Raw genomic sequence first — 27,444 nt, 5'->3', positions numbered from 1 at the left:
TAAGTCCAGACACTGTGTGTCGGTATATTACCTGATTGTACAACTAATGTAAAATGTCATTTGTATTAATATAAATGCATAAAAGTGACAATTCTTTGGAATGCTTACTATTTGTGTTGACAAGTAAGCAACTCATGCATCATATTTTGATAACGGGACACTGTCATAAATCATATATTGCGTAAATTTAATGCAGTGGGTACTTTATTAAAAAGTAAAATAACATGATAATATTTTTAGACTTAAATGATATGTTTATGTTTTCCATATTATGCCTTTTGAACATGTAAAAGAAAGGTACTTTGTTCATTCAACGTACAAAAACAAACGAAAATGTTGTTAATAAATGAAAGCATAATCGCAAATGTGACAACCTATAACATTATTGCTTGTTGGTAGTCATTCCCAAGAATAAAGTCTGTGAGGCTGGCACAATAAAGCCCTTAACCAAAGTTGTATCAAAATTAGTACAATTATGATACATGACGTAGTTCTATGTAATGTAAGAACTGTACCAAGTGCTCCGTTGTAATTTATGATGTTACAGTCCGGCGCCGCTTGTATATACACAACATATATACCATGGTATTGTTCGGCAATATTGGCCTGAGACATTTGAATATCCAATGACCTTTTGTCGGTAATTGACCTGACGCCAAACGGTTTACCACCCCGCCCAATTAATCACGTGGTGAAGAAAAACAAAATATAAACATATGAAAACTGCGTTAATCGCCGTAATAATAGTTTTTCGAAAAGTTCTATGTTGACGACAGCCCTTTTTATAAAACAAATCCTTTTAAACTTGTATCAAGAATTAAATATCGAAATATTACACAAACTTGAAGACAACACTCTATTATTCTGTGAATTTCCGTCTTGTTGCAGTAAAATTATGTATTTGTATTATCTATGAATGTCTCTTGCCCCGCGGAAAAAATCATTTATCAAAACGTATAAGCTCTTTGTAACAATTATCAATCCAGGGCTTGGCCTTTATGATCAGAACGGCATAATTTATACATTTTTATAAAGAAATTTACCAAACTTCATTTCAATGCCCTTATTTCTAGCTTCATCAAAATGAAAAAGATTGCTGGTATAAACGATTTTTGTATAAACATCCCCCAACTTCCAATTTTTTGTGACTTACTTACTGTAACACTGGATTGAACTGGAACTATATGTATATATCTTGTGAAATACAAAAATTATATGGTTTGGACAGAAAATGATCATAGTGCAATACTTATTCACATAAATATGCTCCTTTATTATCGATGTCATTGTCAGCGAGTTTAAATAGTAAAATTTTCACGATGATGTCAGTAATCAGTGAAGGCCTCAGCATGCACTAATGTTTTTACCAGGCAGCAACAATTTTTTGGTGTTTTACCCGTAGAAATCTTTTACAAAAGCACATTTTTAAAAACTAACTGTCCTTAGAGTAACGTATAATTTATTTAGAATATTGGGGGTTTTTTTTGTTTTAAACAATATGATTTCTTTCCTCGTACATTTTCATGTTGTTATAGTAAAGTGCGATGTAATTCAATAAAGAGTACACATTTTTTCGGATGTCATAGCATTTTAGTGACCTCTCCTAAACATGAAACAAAGGACAAGAAAGTAGGTCGCATGCCAAATCATAGTTCATGTGATTATTAAAGTTCAATTTTACATCCCAAACTGTGCACATGGTCCAAATTTCATGGCTTTTCATCAAAGGAAAATAATGAAGGTCAATGTCTCCTTGGGCAGGACAAAATTTTGACTCAAGGGTTTAATTCAAACAATCTTGATAAAAGTCCACCAGACAATGTTATATGTCAAATATGCAATTAAGCTGTAGCGTTCTTCTTTTCAGAAAACATTTGTTTAAGTTTCTGTTGTTACTATAAATACATGCAATATGTACATAATGAAAATCTATGACCCCTAGGGCGGGACCAATTTTGACGCTAACAATCTTGGTAGAGGTCCACTACACAAAATTTATAAACTCTAGCCATTGTCAATTCAGAGAAGATGTTTTTAAGTTTTAACGATAAACATGTAAGGAAAACCCCGGGACAGGGCAATTTTGACACCAGGGGCAAAATTTGAACAACTTTGGTTGAGGGCCTATAGGTTATATTTTATACTAAATATCTAAGCTCTAAGCCTCGTACTTAAGAAAAGAAGATTTTTTATTTTTTACTGTATGTACATAGTGAAGATCCATGACCCCCGGGGCGGGGCAATTTTGTCTCCAGGGCTATATTTGAACAATCTTGGTAGAAGTCTACTTCACAATTTGGTATGCAAAATATCTAACATCTAGCCATTGTCAGTTCAGAGAAGATGATTTTTTAAAAGTTTTTTACATCATAAATAAAAGGAAAACCAATGAACCCTCAGGGCGGGGCTAAACTCTGGTAGAAGACCTATAGATGATATCATATATCAAAGCTTTAAGCCTTGTCCCTTCAGACAGTTGTTTAATTTTTTTTAATGTTCATAGTAAATATCAATGACCCCAGGGATATAATTTGAACAATCTTTGTAGAGGCCTACCAGACTATACCTTATGCAAAATATCTATGCTCTAGGCCTTTGAGTCTTTACAAGAAGATTTTTCAAATTTATTGTTATTATTTCTTTTGTTGCCATGTCAACCAGATTTCTGCACGGAATGAAATCCTTTGAACAACTTTGTTAAACCCTTCACCAAAGGATAAATCCTGCCAGTTTGATAAACATTTGACCAGTGTTTTTTCAAAAAAGATTGTTTAAGTTTACTTTTTAATCTATGTAACACACACATACACACGCACACAAACACGCACACACACACACGCACACACACACACACACACGCACATGCACACACTCACACAGGTGAATCGCTATATGTCACCGCATAGCAGATGCTGCGGTGGCATAAAAATTGCCCAGAGTATTGTTCATGATATAATGTGGCTTTTATCTTCATGCCATTTGTACATATGTTGAAAAATATGATTTTGTGTACATTAAAATGTGTTTCCAAGCATGACATACAGGGCTAAAGAGAGTCATCCTCATGTTTTATATAATCACTTGATATAAAATTAATGTTTGCGATATGTTGGTAATAGCAAAAGTTTTTAGGTATACCACATCAACAATGTTTTGACCAAAATATTGAAACAGAGTCCATGCCTTTGCCTAACTTATGTCTATAAAAAGAAAAGATATGGACAAGATGAACCCATATAAGCACTTTTTTCATACTCAATGTATCACTAACTAGAAATGTGTCCATAGGACACGGGTGCCCCCACACTCCATCGATTTGTCAATCTTATGTCTCTAGGTCAAATATTTGTTTTTTGCTACATGAGCGCAAGTTGAAAACTTAAAATATTTTATAAAGTAAAGGGCAAATACTACAAATACTAAATAAATTCACAAGAAAACCCCAAGGTGCTTTTCAACATTCTTGTAAACTTTCAGACCTACATGTCAAAAACTTTTTGAGTTACTTGCAGCACAAGTTTAATAATGTAAATTTTTACTAAGTCAAGGACAATCACTCTAAAAATACTAAAAAAATTCACACGAAAATACCCAGGTGCATGCACAAACTTCACATGCTGAGCAACGTTACTGTAAGGTTTCATGACTCTCGGTCAAATACTTTTTAGTTACGTGCGACACAAGTTGAAAATTTGAAATTTTTACTAATTCAAGTGCAATTACTCTAACAATACTAAATACATCCATAAAAACCCAGGTGCACAACTACAATGCCCAACCTATAGTGGGGACACAAAAATTAGAATAAAGATCTATCAGACAAGGCAACGTTCACAGAACGCAGCCCCTGTCACAATCAAGTCACTCCAGCATTGTACACAGAAGGCACCGATCTAGATGTTTACTAAGGCTTTCAACTGTCAAATTGCAGTAACTCATTTTACTAGTCTACTATTTACAATTTTCCTTACATGATGCACTAAGAAAGTACTTTTGAGAGAGTTTTATTTTCTGTTTTATAATTCATTATGATCCCTTAATAATGGAATGACTTCACATTACTTGTATTGTTAGAGATACAATCAAAAGTAAATGTACTGAAACATTCTTTGTTATATTATTGTCAATATGTTGACACGCAAGAACAGAAAAATATTGACAAAGAAAAAAACAACTAATTATCATAGTATTGCCAGGAATGCAAAAGTCCCCTACCAACTAGAACCCTAGCAACATTCTGAAGGGTCAAGATCAATTATGCCGTTGTGGAAGACATGGATGAACAAGAATCGTTTTAGTTCTTAGTTTGGCTGTATTTTAGTAATGTGCTCACTTTCCCTGCTTGGTAAGGCAATTTTTCTTTTTTCAACTCAGATAATCAAAATATCTTGGCTCAGGATGTATATGATAGCTTGTTTCAACTTTTCTCTATTTTAAGTAGATTTGTTATAAAGTTCCAAAATATGAAAAACAAGATCAACAATGAAGGGCGGCGTTCAATGAACGAAACCCCCAGCACAACCAGGAACACAGGACCATCGGCAAGGTGCCCAAAGGATCCCAACCAAAAACCAGACAGGGCACAAGGCAAAGCGCGGACGGAATAATTACTTGAATGATACATAAAACGAAATTATGGAACAGAGAAAAAACAATTTATTTATTGACCAAAATTTATATAAAGCAAAGGCGCGCAGGGGATGGGGATGCCATTTAAAAGTGATATCAGGAAAGAGCTTTAATTCTAAACAGCCCTAGTTGTTACCTAAATATAACTTCAAAAACTAAAGAGGAGATAACTCTTGAAATAAAGATGCTTGACTTATGAATATCAGGTGTCATGTTTTGTGGGGCAGCTGTAAATTATTGCCCCGTTCTTCATTTAAGTGTTGTAATATTTGTCAGGTCTTTCGGGATCATTGATTCAAACACTTTTCAATGATGAAAACTGAATAACGTTCAAGCCGGTGCTAGCGGCATGAGGGGTGTATTACTTTTTTCATTATCCCTCATGTCCAAACTCATCCAAACCGAGTCTGCAATTTTCATGTAATTTTGTTGTGATTAATGCTCTAGAGGGATCATTCTCTTTCCAGAGCTTTAGGAACATTAACATACATAATGTGAGTGATGACAAAGAACAATTATCTTAAGTTTAAAGTCTAGATTCCATTAACCCATTACTTCATAAGCATTTTGTGAAAAATGGCTGTTTTCATTGAAAAGTATCCCGTTACAAGTTCTTCAATACTAATCAAACTTGGCACAAATGTTGACTGGACCATTGCCTTTGTAACAACATGCTCAGGCTTAAATTTCCTGTTACCATGGCAACGATGGGACATCTCAAAATTGCCAAAAATCACTATTTTGCCTTGATTTTTTTCCATCAAAATTGATTTCAAAGTGCTGCAACTTCTCAATGGATTGAGATAGAGTCAAATACTTTTCAGCGTTGATTACACATTACCTAATAATCGATCTGGGGTCAATTTAAGCCTCTCAAAAGTCCAAAATTTTCCGGCGATGAGGGGCAACTGCCGCCCCCTTCAAACCCCCAAACAGAAGGGGACACATCCCCCTCCTGGCAACCCCTCGATGTACCATTTTGATGGGGGCGGCACCGAAAAAAGTGATTACTTCTTTTAACACAAAAAACAGTGTTTTGGGCCTAAAGAGGGCATTTTTTCATTGTTTAACACGTCTATTAAGTAGTTATGAGAAATTTCATATAAATCAAACTTACTTGAAAAGGGTGACCTTACAGGGTCCTATTTTCAATCTGATTTAAAGGGAAATAATTGGGAAATATGGAAAGCACAGTAATATAACTTGGCAAAAATGTGTACTTTGTATTGATAAGTATGTATGAAAATTATGAAGCCATACGTACAGATAAAACTTAAGATATATCCACTTTGCCGGTTAAGGTTAAACCTACCCATATTTTCCTATGGAAAAAAAATAAACCGTTGTTTTACAAGTTGCCCAGATCATAAGTATGTTTGTAAATTATGAGGAAGAACTTAGGAAAAAATGCAACTTGCCGTTATTATTGACGTAAAAACAGACGGCCGGACGGTTCAAGTGCGATATGCCCAGGGGACAATGAAACATATTCTTTAAGTGTAGGCTTCTCAAAGTAGATTTAAATATACGATGTGTATTTTAGAAATTATATTGCTATCTGATAATGCAATATCTAAATATATTGATGCAGTTTCAATACTCTTTGTAACAAATAATTTTGATGTACCTATTTAACTTTGGTTAAAAAAAATATGTCATTGTGCTTATAGTAGTTTTTGCACCAACACATTCTGAAGCTGCACTTACGTGGTGTTTTTTTCTATGTCAATGAAGTCATTTTCATCATTTTTAACTTTCAAATGTTAGTTACTGGTGTAACCTTGTTTTTCCTAACATTATAACGACAAAAAAAATGATTTTATCAAAACAAAAAGTTAAATGACATTTTGCTGACGATATAAATATAATAATTTTAGCGAAAACGTTTCTATATGAAATTGTATTAGGTAATGAAAACATACCTTTGGTAACTTGTCTGCAAAGGTACAAACCAAAACAACAGGAGGTCCATTTTTCTCAGAGTAACCGCAATAATGGTGGATTGAATTCAGCCAAAAGTCAATGTATTCTAAAATGTAAGTATGTTTACTATACTCTGATCGATTAATGGCGGGAAAAAATATATCCAAGGAGCGAAAATCATAAATCTTAAGTAGAGACCAAGTAACATTAAATTACATGACAAATATTTCAGTATGGCCAATGTAGTAACTAAGAAGAGTATTGATAAATATTTCATTTGTAGTGTCTATTTGTAGCTCTTGTTAACCTTTTATTGGTTTATATAATATTTCAGAAGTTAAACAAAGGCTCATTTCTGTTAAATAAAGAATAAATGAAACTAATAATTTTCGAATAATAATGAAAGACTGACGAGAAACAGTTTATGATCACAAATGCTCACCACTAATCATAAAAAATTAAAGGCATAATTTTAATAAAAGATTGTTTGAATTTGTTGAACACATACAAAAGATTGAACTTTAGTTGTCTGGTTATAATTGTGCAAAGATATTGACCTAAGTGTTACTTTTACAAGTATCAAGTTTTTTGCAAGTCTCGACCCTTGAACCTGTCTTAATGCATTGGTTTCTTTTCTAAAGAAAGTTGTAATTAATTCGTACTTTTAATTTGATGTTAACTTTGTTTAAAAAACATTAACTAACCTGAAACCTGGCGCTCTGTGCTTTCTTCTTCACTCCAATGGTCTTTTACGTTTTCTTTTATATATTTAGATATATCGGTTATAAGCAAATAGACAGCGCGTTTGCAAAGAAAAACCTGATGGGTTGAATAAAACATATCCTGTCCAGCAAAATCCCATATAGACACATTTACAGCACCCTTTTCTTCATTCTGTAGTACTTCCTCCATCAACATCTACACAAAAAGATAAGGTTAATGGTAAAAAATACGATTACAATGACAAACAGTGCACATAAATGATGATTTTTTATGATATAATCTGCACTTTTCTAGCATTAAACTAAAAGTGACCCAACATATATCTTTCAAAAGAATACCACTAACAATAAATGGGCTCTACCAGCACCGGCCTGTTTGTCAATGTATTTTAATGACGAATGTAGTGACTTAATTGCAATATTGTTGTTTTGATGCATCGATGGCACTGACATTAATCCAGCCGATGACAAAGTGGACAATAATTGGTATCGAAGGTACTTATGTTCAAAATATAAAATAGGTAATAGATCTACGGAAAAATGGATGAAGCGACGATTGTTTGCCGGAATATGTCTAGGAGCACAAAAAGTGGCAAAGGCCACCTTGACATCGGAAAAAACCTAAAATCAAGTAACTCCAGGGACAGAGACAATTTTTACTTGAGAGTCCTGATAAAAGTATTTTGTTTAAATCTACAAATTGATTCTTCTGGAAATTGTTTCACACTTACATGTTTATTTTTTATATCAGAATTCTAAATTAAGTGACTCCGGCGGCGAGCCAAATATTGACCCAAGTAGCAATATGAGTTCACACAGGAATATTTAAATGTTTGTCTATATAAATTAAGAGTCCCCTAGCGCAAGCCAAATACTGACGCAGTGGGCATGATTAAAAATTTACATCAGTTAAGGTCCACAAGCAGAATCTAAATGTTGCAAGTCAAACAGTTCTTGATATTGTAGTTTCAAATCAGATAAACATCTATAAAAACTGAAATTGTAACGAAGTGCCGAATACCCACTACACGTGCTTGTCAGAATAGTTATTTAGTTAGTTAATATTTTTTCACACAAGGATGATGCAGTAGTTTATAGAGTTTTTCTTAAATGTCAAATGTTTTTAAATTATTGCACCAATAAGATAAATCAAAGTTTGGATTTGGACTAAGTGATAAACGAACGAAGGGCAAGAACTCAAAAATTAGGGAAAGGGAGGGCACTGCACCTTTTATCATTCAGATGTATCTACCTTCAACGTTACAAGTTGATATTCTTTATAGTTCACATGTTAGGTCCCGGACAAAGTTCAAAGTGTAAAAAATAACAAAAGGCAATAACTTCAAAACTTAGGATGAGAGGCTTACAGTTCGTTTTTATTCAGTGCTCTTCTACTTAATGAGATCGATTTACCTACAGTTTTAAGTTGATACCTTTTATAGTTATGTCCCAGACAAAGTTCATAGTGTTAAAATGAACAAAGGACAGTAACTCCAAAAGTTGGGAAGGCAAAGTTACGTTTATAATGCACCGCACTTCTACTCAATAAGATCTATCTACCTGCAAAGTTTCTTGTTGAAGTTTCAGATTTATTCCACGGAAAAAACTGAGTATAAAAATGAACACAGGGCAATTACTCGAAAATTACACAAGGCAGAGTTACAGTTTTATTGTACTGCAATTTTCCTCAATGAGATCTGTCTACCTACAAAGTTTCTTGTTAATACCAATTGTGGTTTCAAGAGTAATGTCCAAAACAATTTTCAAAGTATAAAAATGAACAAAGGGCAATAACTCTTAAATTAAGCAATACAGAGTAATGGTTCTTTAAGTTGATATCTCTTGTACATCCTGAGTTATGTCCCGGACAAGACCGACCGATCACTAGCTGTCTACAGTATACCCCCTTTAACTTCTTTTTTCGGAGGTATATAAAGTTATCTCTGCGGTTGGACCAATATACTACTAGCTGACTACAGTATACCCCTTAAACTTCTTTTTTTAGGGGGTATAAAAAGTTACACCTGCGGTTAGACCAATATTGGTCTAAGTGGCATGATTTTAATAAATTTTGTACAGGTCATCAAGGCAACACCGCAAATTTGTAAACTTTATTTTATTTCCTTATATGCCACTGATGTCGGAATAAGTGATACGATGTGTAAAGTCAATGGTTCATGTTAAATTTCATACTTGCAGAAAAAATGTTGTCCTTAAGGACTGGTAAGCGGATCTATTTCTTAATAACTTCTTTATTAAGTATTTATAAATTTCTGCTAAAAAAAGTCACCTCTTGGCGGGGTAATGCTGGACATTTTTTTCCTTTTTTTTCAAAAAGCGAAAAAAAAATGGTTTTAACAAATCTTTCAAAGAAAAGATAGAAAGAATTATGTTTTTTCTATCTTAAAAGGACTGATCTTGACGGTAAAGGTCATTTACAGGTCAATGTCATATCTAAATTATTCAACATGTCCGTTTGGTCAAAAGTCTTGTTTTGACCTCGTATGAATCAAGTCTTACATAAATAATAGAATTATGACAACTTAGCCAAAACTCCATTATTTGACCTTGGTCGTCAATGTCAAGGGCACTTTAACCTTTTAAAAGGTCTTTTCAAAAAGATTTTTTGTGCAGCAATGAAGATAATCAAATGATAAATGACAAAGTTACAGTCAATTATAGCAATGATCAGTATAAAATTCAATATTTTGACCGTCAAGGTCAAAGTCATACAAGAAGCATGGTCAATTATAGCTTTATACATGAAAACCCTTACCTAAAAGTTGATATGTTTATGAAGTTTTTCTATTTATAAATAACACATTTATAGCCAATTACAGTGGAAAAACAAGATAATTTTATCAATTTAACCTTGACGGTCACATCTTAATTGTAATATTTATATTGTAATATTCTAATATTTTTTCATTATATTTATTTTGTAAAACATCTTATATTGTCGAATTTTAAAAACAAACGTACATGTACATAAAAATATGAAAATTCAGCAAAGAATCAAATATTTTACCTGGACACTCAATGTCGTTTTAAGTTCATGGTCAAGGCCAGTACAACGTTTAAAAAGGCCTTGTCCAAAAGGCTGTTTAAGAATAACGATAATTAATTGATTAATTACTAAGTTACGGTCAATTATAGCAAAAATAAATAACATTCAAGATCGTGGTCATGAATGAGTCAAGGTCAATCTGAAGACCAATACATGAAGGTTTTAACCTAAAGAATGTTATATTTTAATATGAGGTCAATTGATTCATAAATAACTAAGTTATAGCTCGTTAAACAAAGACATTCAATAATCAGACCATCGAGGTCAAGGTAATTATGACCGATTGTCAATGTCTGTCTGGTTAACTTGAAAATCTATCATAAACGAGTTTTGTGTTCAAGTTAGGAGACATCCATTCAGAAAAAAGCACCAACGTTATAGCTAATTATAGCAAAAAAACAGTAAAAAAGCTATGAATGTATGAATAAAGCCCAAGTTAAGTCTTGTTCTTTTAAAAGCCTTGTCCCAGGGGTTGTTGTGGCCAAGTTTGAAGACAATGCATTAAGAACTTTCAAAGTTGTGATCAAGGTTAATGTTTGCAGAGGAAAACGGGAAGACCGCCATGACTGTTACAATACCTCTTTTTCCTTCAAAAAAGTCGAGATTAAAATATTTTAACCTTCAATTTGTCATTCCTTTTTTCTTTAGCTTTAGTTGTCTCGCCTTCTTTCTTTGTAAAGTCCTGATTTGTCATTTCTTAAAAAATAAACAGTAAAATATTAAGATTATCTTTAATGAAGACTAAAAGCAAAAGGGACGCATAAGTTTTTCAATGATTTCATTAGAACATTTTTAATCTTGCCATGTTGCACTTTCTTTAGGGATTCTGTTTTTCTCTATTTTGTTACAAAATTACATTTATGAGCCAGTGACCTAAGGAACGGCTCTGAAATTACATGTGGCATTCGAAAAGAATCATAAGTTGTTTTGGAGAAACACTAGTATGCAAAGTCTTGACCACGAATTATTGTTCACAAGTTGATCAGTTGTTAGTCCATAAAACATTTTTAGAGTTTCAACGTAATGTTCTCTATGGATATCTTGATTTTTTCGCAAGGAAACATGCATCGTTATCAATGTCAAAACTCTAAATATTCATTAAATTACATCAGTATAATACAGTGTCCATGTACAATTATCGATACAAATTCGAATCTTATTGTAATTGTCAAAGCAAAATCTGAAAATAGTATTAATGAATTATATAAGTATTCCTTTTTATAAATTATTGCATGTGAGAATCATTTATTCCTTCAAACTAAAAAATTTTGTAAGCTTTTACTGCAACCCTTAATTTTACACTGATTTATAAACTTAAGAAGAACTTTCATTAATCATGTTTAACATAATGTAAAATGATAGCCCTTCTTTTCAAGAATGTTCAGAAAATAATCTGCTTAAATCTTACCTGTACGTACTGAGGAGTTTATTTTTGTATCTTCAACTTTTTTCTGTTGCACACTGACATGACTTGGATCATCTGTATTTTCATATATAATATATAATTTCTTCTATTTGGTTCATTGACACTCAAACATTTGCTATCACTTTTGGTGTTAATTAAATAGGGTTTCAAGCATAAGAGATTAACAATAAATTAAATACGAATTATATTTATCTACTATAAACAAAAACATTTGTCAAAAATGCATTAATTAATGACATAATAGCATACATTTCATTGCATACTTTATCATTATTTTAAAAGTGCGTGAAAGTCGGTATAAGAAAAAAAACCGTTTAAATGTCATTGGGTAATTAAAATATCAAAATTAATATGAATCCATTATATCTTATTATATAGACCTGCATCAATAAAACTATTGATGAATTATAGTATTTTTAAATGCACAAATCTGACATCATGGTCTTGATTTAAAAATTTAATTAAACAACAAAATATGTCACCAACTTATAACTAACCGCCTTTGTAGCAGTCCAGAATGCAACAACTTAATATACGAGCGTATGTATTAATTTCAGGTATGTTAATCAATTTTGTAATTTCACCTTATACTGCCTTAACAATGTTGCCCAATTTTATACCTGAAATTTGAACCCTGCTAATTAGGGACAAACACGATGGTTCACATTACCAAATTGAGGCTTGCCAGTAGAGAAATCTATGCAAAGTCTTCTTGTAGAGCTTTACTATGCATTGCCAAATCTCGAATATCTTAGTCCTAGACTGTTTAGCCCTACCATTTGATAATTAATTGTTGTTTCATTGTTAACTATCAGATTCCTTATATAGGTCCCCGTAACGTTTAAGGGCACACATACCCTATCGGCGAAAAGCTAGCTCACCAGCAAGAGTGCTTTGTGTCTTTATATATGGGAAGCCAACTTTAGTTTTTGCATATTATTATCCTCATTATCAGTATTATGACTTACTACTAACGTTGTTACACTTTGATATATAATATTTTCATAAATATCCACTAAAACGTGGTATATTTTTCATATCTGGTCGTCTATATAAATTCTGAAGAAAATATTCAAATTTTATTTGCGTTGTTGCCGCAGCGATGGAAAAAATTCACCTTACATGGTGATTATACATGCAAACTCTGTTAGCTCTGGATGTCAAAGTTACCTATGTTCATCTATTTTACAAAAGTTATTTATGATTGGTTACTTCTGAATCAAGGTGTTAATTAAACTTAAAACGAATGAAACAAAGCAATGCTTTATGGTCATTATCTGACCTCATGGACATTGAAGATTTAAATGCATTTTACCACATATCTCCTAAATAGTTCTATTAAGTTTCATTAAAATTTTCTTTGCACATGGTTGGCAAAACAAGTCTCTGCATATAACCTATATCTAAGTTTTTATTTTAGCACAATCAACCGTATTGCAAGTAGGTGTGACACTTAATCATTTTGAGATCCTTCTTTTGAAATTGAATTTCTCCGAAAGATTGAGTAACTTAGTCTTGTTGCCAAAACGCAATAATTTGTTAATCATGAGAAGAGTTCGGCTAAGCAAATCTACATGTCAAATTTTAAATTTATATGGGGATTAGTTGTTTCACGAGAGCCAAATAAGTGGGTTCCTTGATGTTAAAATCAAATGACCTAACTTGGCGGGTCAGTGTATCCCAGAACCAAAACTAGGGATACAACCATTAATAAGTCCCAATACTGTATGTATTTTTATAAAGAAATTCATATAAATTATGAAACAATTAACCCTGCAAATCGTAACAATATAGTTATTTGAACACTGACTGAAATGCACAGCTACATGATGTTTTGTACGAAATATCAAAGCTAAGTGACTTTTGCTTTCTCAAAAAAATGTTGTTATTTAAAACTGTTAGTTACCGTAGCAACAAGAATTGTACAAAATATTATCTTTGTACTCTATGCAATTAACCGTATGTTATGTACCAGATTAGCTAGTGCATATCATAGTTATAGTTTTTTCTTTTCATACATACCTGTAGGATTTCTGGTATATATTGATTCTGTTACTTCAGTTTGCATCATTTGAGCAACGTCGTCATCTGTTTATTCACAAATTCATATTTATTAATTCTTTAAATATTTGGTCACTTGTTTTCGAAAAAAATTGCATATTCATGTCATCATTTACCAAGTCACGACCTCTCCGTGTGAGTTGGTTACAATGTTGGAGATTGTTTCAAAACCTTGTAGTTTCTTTCTTATTAGCACAGTTTTTTAGTTTAAAATTATCAATCAAAAATACGCAAATCACCACTTTTTTGTTAGTCCTGAACACATTATAAATCGTAGATCTATGGCAATTTCCAGATTTACTGGTGGAGGAAAACCTAAAGTGACCCATGTGCATTATTTCTGGTGTGTTGAACCACCGAAGTTCCCTTTGCTAGCTGGATAGCTTTCTCTTATGATATTATCAAAATACCTTGGCCTAGCATGTACCTTCAGTTGTTAGAGGCACGGGGTTTAATTAAGGGACTGACACATACAATTTGAAAGTAAACTAAATGTCCAATGTGTTTAATGTAAAAACAAGACTATGGAGTTTCAAACTTTATCATAAAAGAGGGCAATGACGGCCCTGTATCGCTAATCTGAGATACATTGCTAGAAAAGATAAAATTTTCATTTTTAATGTTAATGATAGTAATGAGGTCACACTAGAATATCACTTTCACCTAAGTTGTTATTTATATATATATATCACAAGCACATAGTCTCATGATGGTCATTTATTTAGTTGTGTCAATGTATTCAGATTCTTAATGTTAACAAGTACATTGACCTTGGGGATAGCAACTTGAATATAAACTGGAGGTAGCAACCTGGATGTTGTGCTTTGCAAATTATGCCATTGTGGGGATCATTTGTGCAGAGAAATATTAAAACTTTTTATCTTAAAAACGTTGCAGCCGTTTATGGAGCGGACACGAAATATAGACTTTTTAAGCTTTGAGCTCTAAGTGTGACCCTTATCTATAGGGCAGCAACCCAATTATTGCGCTCTCATATCGTCTCATAATGGTGATCATTTGTGCCAAGTTAGTTTTTTCTCAGCAGTTTAAATGTTATGGAGCGGACACAAAATGTACACTTTTAAAATCTTGACCTACAACTATTACCTTGACTTTGGGGGTAGCAACCCAATTATTGCGCTCTGCACATCTCATAATGATGATCACTTCTGCCAAGTTATTTCAATTTTTCTAAGCGGTTGAAAAGTTAAGAAGATGACACGAAACGTAAACTTTTTAACATTTGATCGTTTGAACTTGACCTGGGTGTAGAAACCAAATCATTGCGATATGCATATTGTCATATAATGGTAATAACTTGTACCAAGATAGTTTTATTTTGTTCAGCGGTTTTAAAGTTATGAAGCGGACACGAAAGTGTTACGAACGGACAGACGCAAGGACGTGCGGACAGACGGAGGGACAGACCGGCTGATAGACGGAGACTATTCTATCCCCTCCCCGCTTTGTGGAAGAGGATTAATGAACAAATGAACCACAGGGCGGTCCGATTTTGACACCATGGGCATGATTTATATCATTTTTGTAGAAGACCACAAGGAAATGTTTTAGTTATTGTTGTTTCTAAGGAGCAGTCTAAAAAGATTAAGTGACCAAGGGGCTGCGCCACAAATTAAATACTTTTTGTAGGGAAAAAGCACTCCACTTTGCACTACCACATGTCAAATAATCAAGCTGTAATCTTTATAATTCTTGAGAAGAAATATTTTAAGATATTTTTACTATACAAGTCTAAAAACTTTTGTGGCCCTAATGCGGGACCATTAACCATTATACCAATGATTCATATACATTTTGCAGAGGTCTATTTGGCAATTCCACATACCAGAAATCTTAAGTCTATATGTAACAGTTTCATTAAATAAAACGCATTATCCTTTATAAGCCTTTGAAACTATTGACCCGTTTGTTTGGGCTTTTTGACGCCTGTCGCATGCTTTTTAAAACATTTATCAGATGACGATGTTATATGCGAAATAATTTATCTTCGGGCAATGAAGTTTCTTAGAAAAAATTAAAGACTTTTTTTAAAGTCTATTTAAGCTCCTGTGACCTACGTATGCATCACTGAACAATTAATTTATATTTTTGAAGAGGACTTCTTAAAGTGACATTATGCCCATCCAAGGGTATTTAGTGAGTGAACGGGTGAAAGTCAAAATAAGTTTTAATTTTCCCATAATTACTTTAAATTTAATAATTAAGTTCGTATAAACAATAAATAACTCACAGATCCAAACGGCATTTCTGTAAATATCTTTAAGGATTTACCTGTTACGTTTAGTTTATAAAAAAGAGTGGGCAGTCTTTTAAAATTTTAGACAGATTTATGATTTTATCCTAAACATTTTCCAATATAAACTTTTGGTCAAACACCATTTTGACAGTCAATCTTTTCAAATATAAAGTCAATTTAGCACAACTTGACTATAAAAATATGAGCATAATGACACTTTAAGGATAATCCTTATAACGCTTTGTCAAAATAATCAAGCAGTTAAGCAGGAGATATTATTTGAATATTTGATAATGATGGATGAAGGCAAACTCCTATCACAAAAGCTCACCTCTGAGTACTCAGGTGATCTAAAATTGAGTCATCATATTTTATACCCTGTGATGAATGTCTACTATCGATCAATGTAGCCTTTACAGAGTACGACATTATGAGCATAAATCTATCTTAATAATGTTCATTCAACACTGTGTATATTTTCATCGCTTGTTTGTATTACCTTTACAAATAAAAGTAAAAAATAACAAAAGTATCCGAAGATATCTGAAAAGACCAATTAAAATGTCTTGCGAAAAATTGTAATATAAGTGGGTCCCATTTCGTGTTTCCATAATACACCTTGTATGTATGATAAATATAATAAGCATCGTTATGTACGCAATGAAAATTAATTGACCCCGTACACGGCTTGAAAAATCATATTTAACTCGGCTAATGGCTCAAGTGTTTCTTCAGTTGTGTTCAATGTAAAATCAACTGAATTTATAATAAAATTCCATTAAGTTCTATATGTGCCACATTATTAGATGGAATATTTTTATTGATCCACAACTTGCATAACAGTTTGACTTCTCAAGGAATTCCCTCAAATCTCAAAGAAAAAAGATATTTACCTGTTGTATTCTCTTCCAAAATATTAGCAAGCTGACCAACTACATTGAAACGTTCTTTACCTAAACATGGAAGTTCGAAAAATCATTCATCATTTTGCTATAAATCAACAATTTGGAAATCAGTTTTGGCTTCTGATATACTGATAATGGTTTGTGCGTGTCTTAGTACAAATATTGTTTTATCTCTCCCTACCTGTAACGTTGACATGCATTGGAATGGTTCCCTAAAAGCTTAGCACAAATGTTTATTTAAATGTGAAAATGTATCGCACTTAAGATCCAGAATTGTAGTTGAAATGCCAATCATATACAGCGTTCAAATATGCAGGAACATCGTAGCTTAAATTTATAGGTCAGCTGTCATACTTGCGAGTCAAAATCAACAAAAGCAGTCAGTAGCAGGGTCCTCAACTATTTTCAGTGCTTGATAGTAAAACCAGACCTTGGGTAATGTAAGAAGTAACAACCAAAAAATAATCTATTCAGGAGAATACGAAAAATGTATATGACTTAGTTAAGAGTGTCTTGAATAATAACCAAAGCATTTTATTAAGCTCAAAAGATACAAGTATTGACTAGTGGGCTATTAAATATGTGGTACATTCCGGCAGATGACATATTGGGGGCATATTTCTGTCAAAATGCTTGGTAGATTTACCACCTTATGTGTTCTGAGCAGGGGCATGATAATGAGCATTTGTGCAAAATTTCAATTCAAACTGCCAATGGAATTGAAGACTATTTGAGGTGGTTCGCAAGATTTAACGTAAATTATAAGTCATTAAAAGATTATGCTTCTCTCAGAATGTTTGATAGAATTACGTCTTCCTCTGTACATGTTGGAGGCATGATGTTGAACATGGCGAACATGTTGCGCTTTCTTAAGGGGTTCTGTTTTCTCTATTTTGTTACAAAATTACATGTGTGAGCCAGTGTCACAAGTTGATCAGTTGTTAGTCCATAAAACATTTTTAGAGTTTCAACGTAATGTTCTCTATGTATATCTTGATTTTTTCGCAAGGAAACATGCATCGTTATCAATGTCAAAAAACTAAATATTCATTAAATTACATCAGTATAATACAGTGTCCATGTACAATTATCGATACAAATTCGAATCTTATTGTAATTGTCAAAGCAAAACCTGAAAATAGTATTAATGAATTATAAAAGTATTCCTTTTAATAAATTATTGCATGTGAGAATCATTTATTCCTTCAAACTAAAGAATTTTGTAAAGTTTTACTGTAACCCTTAATTTTTACACTGACTAGGTATTTTATAAACTTAAGAAGAAATTTCATTAATCATGTTTAACATAATGTAAAATGATAGCCCTTCTTTTCAAAAATGTTTAGAAAAAAAATCTGCTTAAATCTTACCTGTACGTACTGAGGAGTTTATTTCTGTATCTTCATTCTTTTTCTGTTGCACACTGACATGACTTGGATCAACTGTATTTTCATATATAATATATAATTTCTTCTATTTGGTTCATTGACACTCAAAAATTTGCTATCACTTTTGGTGTTGATTAAAAAGGGTTTCAAGCATAAGAGATTAACAATAAATTAAATACGAATTATATTAATCTACTATAAACAAAAACATTTGTCAAAAATGCATAAATTAATGACATAATAGCATACATTTCAATGCATACTTTATCATTATTTTAAAAATGCGTGAAAGTCGGTATAAGAAAAAAAAAACGTTTAAATGTCATTGGGTAATTAAAATATCAAAATTGTTATGAATCCATTATATGTTAATATATATATAAACCTGCATCAATGAAAAACTATTGATGAATAATAGTATTTTTAAATGCACAGATCTGACATCATGGTCTTGATTAAACAACAAAATATGTCACCAACTTATAACTAACCGCCTTTGTAGCAGTCCAGAATGCAACAACTAAATATACGAGCGTATGTATTAATTTCAGGTATGTTAATCAATTTTGTAATTTCACCTTATACTGCCTTAACAATGTTGCCCAATTTTATACCTGAAATTTGAACCCTGCTAAGGGACAAAAACGATGGTTCACATTACCAAATTGAGGCGTGCTAGTAGAGAAATCTATGCAAAGTCTTCTTGTAGAGCTTTACTATGCATTGCCAAATCTCAAATATCTTAGTCCTAGACTGTTTAGCCCTACCATTTGATAATTAGTTGTTGTTTCATTGTTAACTATCAGATTCCTTATATAGGTCCCCGTAACGTTTAAGGGCACACATACCCTATCGGCGAAAAGCTAGCTCACCAGCAAGAGTGCTTTGTGTCTTTATATATGGGAAACCAACTTTAGTTTTTGCATATTATTATGCTCAATATCAGTATTATGACTTACTACTAACGTTGTTACACTTTGATATATAACATTTTCATAAATATCCACTAAAACATGGTATATTTTTCATATCTGGTCGTCTATATAAATTCTGAAGAAAATATTCAAATTTTATTTGCGTTGTCGCCGCAGCGTTGGAAAAAAATAATTTTTACATGGTGATGATACATGCAAACTCTGTTAGCTCTGGATGTCAAAGTTACCTATGTTCATCTTTTTTACAAAAGTAATTTAAGATTGGTTACTTCTGAATCAAGGTGTTAATTAAATTTAAGACGAATGCAACAAAGCAATGCTTTATGGTCAATATCTGACCTCAAGGACATTGAAGATTTAAATGCATTTTACCACATATCTCCTAAATAGTTCTATTAAGTTTCATTAATATTTTCTTTGCACATGCTTGGCAAAACAAGGACTCTGCATATAACCTATATCTAAGTTTTTATTTTAGCACAATCAACCGTATTGCAAGTAGGTGTGACACTAAATCATTTAGAGATCCTTCTTTTGAAATTGGATTTCTCCGAAAGACTGAGTAACATAGTCTTGTTGCCAAATTGCAATAATTTGTTAATCATGAGAAGAGTTCGGCTTATCAAATCTACATGTCAAATATTAAATTTATAAGAGGATGAGTTGTTTCACGAGAGCCAAATAAGTGGGTTCCTAGATGTTAAAATCAAATGACCTAACTTGGCGGGTCAGTGTATCCCAGAACCAAAACTAGGGATACAACCATTAATAAGTCCCAATACTGTATGTATTTTTATAAAGAAATTCATTTTTAAAAAATGCAATATAAATTATGAAAGAATTAACCCTGCAAATCGTAACAATATAGTTATTTGAACACTGAAATGCGCAGCTACATGATGTTTTGTACGGAATATCAAAGGTAAGTGCCTTTTGCTTTCTCAAAAAAATGTTGTTATTTAAAACTGTTAGTTACCGTAGCAACAAGAATTGTACAAAATATTATCTTTGTACTCTATGCAATAAACCGTATGTTATGTACCAGATTAGCTAGCGCATATCATAGTAATAGTTTTTCTTTTCATACATACCTGTAGGATTTCTGGTATATATTGATTCTGTTACTTCAGTTTGCATCATTTGAGCAATGTTGTCATCTGTTTATTCACAAATTCATATTTATTAATTCTTTAAATATTTGGTAACTTGTTTTCGAAAAAAAAATTGCATATTCATGTCATCATTTACCAAGTCACGACCTCTCCGTGTGAGTTGGTTACAATGTTGGAGATTGTTTCAAAACCTTGTAGATGCTTTCTTAATAGCACAGTTTTTTAGTTTTTTAGTTAAAAATTATCAATCAAATAAGGAAAATCACCACCTTTTTGTTAGTCCTGAACACTTTATAAATCGTAGATCTATGGCAATTTCCAGATTTACTAGATATATATATCACAAGCACATAGTCTCCTGATGGTCATTATTTGTGCCATTATTCATTATTATGTATTCAGATTTTTAATGTCAACAAGTAATGGAGAATACTAACATTGACCTTGGGGATAGCAACTTGAATATAACCTGGAAGTAGCAACCTGGATGTTGTGCTTTGCGAATTGTGTCATTGTGGGGATCATTTGTGCAGAGAAATATTAAAACTTTTTATCTTAAAAACGTTGCAGCCGTTTATGGAGCGGACACGAAATATAGACTTTTTAAGCTTTGAGCTCTTATGTGTGACCCTTATCTATAGGGCAGCAACCCAATTATTGCACTCTCATATCGTCTCATAATGGTGATCATTTGTGCCAAGTTAGTTTTTTCTCAGCAGTTCAAATGTTATGGAACGGACACAAAATGTAGACTTTTAAAATCTTGACCTACAACTATTACCTTGACTTCGGGGCAAGCAACCTAATTATTGCGCTCTGCACATCTCATAATGATGATCACTTCTGCCAAGTTATTTCAATTTTTCTAAGCGGTTGAAAAGTTAAGACACGAAACGTTAACTTTTTAACATTTGATCGTGTGACCTTGACCTGGGTGTAGAAACCAAATCATTGCGATATGCATATTGTCATATAATGGTAATAACTTGTACCAAGATAGTTTTATTTTGTTCAGTGGTTTTAAAGTTATGAAGCGGACACGAAAGTGTTACGAACGGACAGACGCAAGGACGTGCGGACAGACGGAGGGACAGACCGATTGATAGACGGAGACCATTCATTCTATCCCCTCCCCGCTTTGTGGAAGAGGATTAATGAACAAATGAACCACAGGGCGGTCCGATTTTGACACCATGGGCATGATTTATATCATTTTTGTAGAAGACCACAAGGAAATGTTATAGTTATTGTTGTTTCTAAGGAGCAGTCTAAAAAGATTAGGTGACCAAGGGGCTGCGCCACAGATTAAATACTTTTTGTAGAGAAAAAGCACTCCACTTTGCACTACCACATGTCAAATAATCAAGCTGTAATCTTTATAATTCTTGAGAAGAAATATTTTAAGACATTTTTACTATACAAGTCAATAAAATTTTTGTGACCCTAATGCGGGACCATTTACCATTATACCAATGATTCATATACATTTTGCAGAGGTCCATTTGGCAATTCCACATACCAGAAATCTAAACTTTATATGTAACAGTTTCATTAAATAAAACGCATTATCCTTTATAAGCCTTTGAAACTATTGACCCGTTTGTTTGGGCTTTTTTGACGCCTGTCGCATGCTTTTTAAAACATTTATCAGATGACGATGTTATATGCGAAATAATTTATCTTCGGGCAATGAAGTTTCTTAGAAAAAAAAATAAAGACTTTTTCTAAAGTCTATTTCAGCTCCTGTGACCTACTTATGCATCACTGAACAATTAATTTATATTTTTGAAGAGGACTTCTTAAGGATAATCCTTATAACGTTTTGTCAAAATCATCAAGGAGTTTAGCAGGAGATATTATTTGAATATTTTATAATGATGTATGAAGGGAAAACTCCTATCACAAAAGTTCATCTCTGAGTACTCAGGAGATCTAAAATTGAGTCATCATATTTTATATCCTGTGATGAATGTCTACTATCGATCAATGTAGCCTTTACAGAGTACGACATTATGAGCATACATCTATCTAAATAATGTTCATTCAACACTGTGTATATTTTCATCGCTTGTTTGTATTACCTTCACAAAAAAGTCAAAAATAACAAAAGTATCCGAAGATATCTGAAAAGAAAATTGAAGTGTCTTGCGAAAAATTGTAAGTATAAGTGGGTCTCATTTCGTGTTTCCATGATACACCTTGTATATATGATAAATACAAAAAGCATTATTAGGTACACAATGAAAATTAATTAACCTAGTACACGGCTTGAAAAATCATATTAAACTCGGCTGATGGCTCAAGTGTTTCTTCAGTTGTGTTCAATGTAAAATCGACTGAATTTACAATAAAATTCCATTAAGTTTCGTATGTGCCACATTATTAGATGGAATATTCTTATTGATCTACAACTTGCATAACAGTTTGACTTCTCAAGGAACTCCCTCAAATCTCAAAGAAAAAAATATATTTACCTGTTGTATTCTCTTCCAAAATATTAGCAAGCTGACCAAGTACATTGAAGCGTTCTTTACCTAAACATAGAAGTTTGAAATGTCATTCATCATTTTGCTATAAGTCAACAATTTGGAAATTACTTTTGGCTTCCGATATACTGATTATTGTTTGTGCGTGTCTTAGTACAAATATTGTTTTATCTCTCCCTACCTGTATTAAAATGAATTAAAATGGTTCCCTAAAAGCTAAGCACAAATGTTTATTTAAATGTGAAAATGTATCGCACTTAAGATCAAGAATTGTAGTTGAAATGCCAATCATATATAGCGTTCAAATAAGTTTGCGTATCCATGCTTTAACTTTGCAACCTGGTGTAGATCTCTTTAGAACAATTACATAAATGTTAGGTTAAATGTGCTGTATGTCCTACATATGCAGGAACATCGTAGCTTAAATTTATAGGTCAACTGTCATACTTGAGAGTCAAATTCAACAAAAGCTGTTTGTAGCAGGGTCCTCAACTATTTTCAGTGCTTGATATTGGGTAATGTAAGAAGTTACAAAAAAAATAATCTATTCACAAGAATACGAAAAATGTACATGACAAAGTTAGGAGTGTCTTGAATAATAATCACAGAATTTTATTAAGCTCAAAAGATACAAGTATTGACTAGTGAGCCATTAAATGTGTGGTACATTCCGGCAGATGACATATTGGGGGCATGCTTGATAAATTAACCACCTCATGTGTTCTGAGCAGGGGCATGATAATGAGCATTTGTGCAAAATTTCAATTCAAACTGCCAATGTAATTGGAGACTTCTTGAGGTGGTTCGCAAGATTTAACGTAAATTATAAGTCATTAAAAGGTTAATATGATTCTCTCAGAATGTTTGATAGAATAACCTCTTCCTATGTTGGAGGCATGATGTTGAACATGGCGAACAATTAGCAGTCAGAGAAGTAGGTAATTTTTATTTCGGCTATATTATCACTAGGTGTATACCAAAAAGGAGGGATTTAAGTGTAATTATTGTGAGGTAATGAACCCAGCAAAGAGTCATGTTTGTCACCAGAATGATTGGACTGTGTACACAAGTGATTTCGGCGTATAAATGTGAAGATAAATTTCTACTTATGTCATTCAAAATATTGCCTTTATATTTAAAAACAAGTTCAGAAAAAAATATTTGCAAATATTTAATCCACAAAGCAGTCATCTGTTTAAAGTCATTGTCAGTCAAAGACTTATAGACGCAAAAGGCGAAACAGGTGAAAATAATTATTTGAGAGTGCTAACAAATAGTTTCCATTCTTGGGCGTTGAGTGACCTACTTTAACACCTACGGTGACCCATATTTTCAGTTTCACTAGAAATCATAAAAACAGCATTTCTATATTTGGGCTCTGTGACGTAGTTTATGACCCCAGATAAACCATATCCGAACTTGAGCTAGAATTCACAAAAACAAAATTTTTGACCAATTTCCAAGATATACTCAAAGGGATATTTAGGCAAAATAATGACAAAAATATTTAAATGATCTTATGTACTCAAATCACGCTAAAATAACTTTTCTTGAAGTTTCAGCATGGATTTCTGTTTAAATTCTATATATTTTTGGTTTTAAGCGTAAATATATTTATATATGTTGCACACAATTTAGACGCCAATAGAATCACAAAATAGTTTTAAAACAAGTCAGGCGACTTGAACAAACCCTAAAAGTTACAATAACATTCATTGTATGATTAGAACAAGCTTAAGTCATTCATTTTACATGTTCTTTAACATTTCCAGAGTTCACTTTGACAACTATTGTGAAAAGCTAGCGCTCTAACCTGACCCACGCGGGTCAAGTTAGGAAACCACCATTTCATTCTTTATATGAAGAAAAGTTTTGTTCTTTTGGCTGTCTAATATATTCATTTTGAGGGCATTTACAGAATAATGAATGAAAAATTCAAAACTAAGAAATGAAAATTTTGCCTGTGTCTCTCTTTAAAATGTTACTTCTAGAGTGTTAACAGGGTGCTTCCTCATTTCAGCTGTGAGACCTTGTTTTTGACCCTAGTTGTTCCATACCCAGAAATCGTGTAAACAATCTTTCAGACAAATGTACAGGATATTTCGGCTTAAAATGGTTCCTGTAGAGTGTTAACAAGGCTTTGTGGCCAATATTCGAATTTTAGCTTGTAATCATCTGAACAACATTTCTGACAAATTTAAAAGGAATTTTAGATTCAAACATTAGCCTTTAAAGTGTTAACGTTGTTTTAAATATTTGGACTGCGTGACCTATTTTAGGATCCTAGATGACCAATATTCTAACTTACCTTGAAATCATCAAATTACAGACCCAATTTGGCTGAAAATTAAACCTGAACAGTTTAAGCTTTTTCAACATTTGTGCTGTGTTACCAAGTGTTTACCAAGGTGACTAATAGTGAAGCGATCTTGAGCTAGAAATCATATACACATTTTGCGACAAATTTCCGGAATATTGAAACCCAAATGGTAGTCTTTATAGTGTTAATTAGTTGTTTTTCTTTCAAATTTGAGCTGTTTGATTTATTTTTTACCCCAGATAACACATATGCAGACTTGACCTTAAAATCCTCAAAACAAGATTTCTGACTAATTTCTGTGATATTTGAACCAAAACAATTACCTTAAGTGTATTAACAAGGCGTTTCCATAGTGTTGCTGTGTTACCTAGGTTTTGACGCCATGTAACCCATGTTCCAACTTGAGCTATAATTTATCTTAATAACCTCTCTAACTAAGTTCAAGGATATTTAGACAACGAATGTTTTCAAGAGTTTTTTCTTTCTCCTGAGACCTACTTTTCCATCGGAGATTACTTTTCCTAGTAAAAACTGTGGTAAAATTATAGGTAATGCAAATGTTTTGCAAAAGAGTTTTAATCAAGATCAAATATCATATGAATATCTGTCCTTTCAAAATTTACCTGATTTGGGCAACATCCATGTTCCATCCTCCAAGCGTCTACATCTGTCTGTGTGTACATCTATACCTTCTGTTGGCTTTCTTATTGTTATATCAACTGGCATGCCCAAAAGGCGTTTTGTAAGTGTTGATTTCCCAACTTCATAATGACCCACTACCATAACTCGAATGTTTCGAACTGGGACCTTTCCTTCCTGTAACGCTTTTGTAAAGATTTGTATAGATCTATCATCCATTTGCCGAATCTCTTCGGGCAGCTCATCTGTAGAGAAATGAGATAAAGTAAGTAGCATAATGTCTGTGGGGATCATAGTTTAATTTGCAGATCACTTTTCAAAGCCATTCAATCTTTTATAGATTTTAACTGAAGCATGGCCCTTGGTTCGAAAAACCCATGATTACAACCACCCCGGGGGGTAACCTATCAGATCCCAACGCTGTAATTTAAACAAACTTGGTGGAAGATGACTAAACAAATTTTATGTCAAATGTCTTAGTACATGTCCCATATTCTCCGGTCAGACCACAGAGGTATTATTTCAAACGTAATAAGCCAACATTCACGCCATATATCTTAATTTCAGAGAAAAGTATTTTCATTATTTTCTATATTTATATTAACTAAATTCAATGACATTACCGGGAGCAATTATAACCCCACGGATATGGTTTGCAAAAACTTAGAAGATGTCCATAAGCTTATGTTCTATGCCAAATATATTAGATCTAGACATTGTGGTTCAGAGGAGATATTTATCACTACAAACATGCGAAACTGATAACGCCCTTGGGTGGGAACAATTTTTACCCAAGGAGCTATAATTTAATCAAACGTGGTACACGCTTACTGCGTGAAGTTTCATGCTAAATACCTAAACTCTAACCCTTGGTTTTTGTATGAAAAGGCTTAAAAAGTTATTTTGATTCTTTTGGTTGCCATTTATGGTTCCCATGGCAAGCAGGGTTCTGATTGGAGTAGCATGTTTTGAACAATTATGTAAGAGCTTCATACCAGGAACATTCCTATTTAGTATTATCAATTTTGGCAAAGTTGTTTAGGTGATCTTGTTTTAAGAAACTGTTTGACGCCATTTTTAAAACAAGACAGACGCAGGGTGAAAACTTAAGCGCACTTTTAAGCACTTCATGCTAAATGAGCTAATTATGGGAGAAAATAGATTTTTAAGGTTACATTCCCTTAATAAATGCATTCTTATTAGGATAGTTTAATGTGAATATATATTTAATATCAGTTGAGAAATTAAACAGAGGGCAAAAACATGTGCTCTTTCTTTTGATTTTTTGGAGGAATATATTTATATGACAATATTACTGTATTAAGACTATGTAAACTAAGTAATCCTAAGGTGAAAGGATAAGGACATTTTTGACCCCGGGTACATGATTGATACAAGTAAAAAATTGCTGGCAAATGCAGCAATGTGATTGTCACGGCGGAAAACTAAAATGAAAGAGAAAAAACAACTCCGACAAAAAACAAAAAACACAACAGTTAAGTGTAATGATAAGGTATCTCCAAATAGCATTGCGCTGAATTGACATGTTAACTTGTTGAGAAGGTTTTTAAGTA

At 32.7% G+C, this 27,444-nt stretch overlaps 1 protein-coding gene across 1 annotated transcript in view; it reads right to left on the bottom strand.

Moving 5' to 3' along the window:
- LOC132738745 (uncharacterized) overlaps positions 1-27,444 on the bottom strand; it is a 70,359-nt gene that overhangs the window by 24,271 nt on the left and 18,644 nt on the right. Inside the window, exons 7-16 of the mRNA XM_060726334.1 lie at positions 25,855-26,115; positions 22,900-22,959; positions 20,405-20,470; positions 18,361-18,432; positions 16,979-17,038; positions 13,790-13,855; positions 11,750-11,821; positions 10,961-11,037; positions 7,257-7,470; positions 6,552-6,658 (exon numbers count right to left, since the gene is read on the bottom strand). Of these exons, the coding sequence (XP_060582317.1) occupies positions 6,552-6,658; positions 7,257-7,470; positions 10,961-11,037; positions 11,750-11,821; positions 13,790-13,855; positions 16,979-17,038; positions 18,361-18,432; positions 20,405-20,470; positions 22,900-22,959; positions 25,855-26,115 (1,055 nt within the window). The remainder of the gene's footprint in view (positions 1-6,551; positions 6,659-7,256; positions 7,471-10,960; positions 11,038-11,749; positions 11,822-13,789; positions 13,856-16,978; positions 17,039-18,360; positions 18,433-20,404; positions 20,471-22,899; positions 22,960-25,854; positions 26,116-27,444) is intronic.

Source organism: Ruditapes philippinarum, unplaced genomic scaffold (assembly GCF_026571515.1).
Source record: "Ruditapes philippinarum isolate M1 unplaced genomic scaffold, ASM2657151v2 ctg6902_1_1_1_1, whole genome shotgun sequence".
NCBI classification, from domain to species: Eukaryota; Metazoa; Mollusca; class Bivalvia; order Venerida; family Veneridae; genus Ruditapes; species Ruditapes philippinarum.
This window is presented reverse-complemented; position numbering and strand designations above follow the sequence as displayed.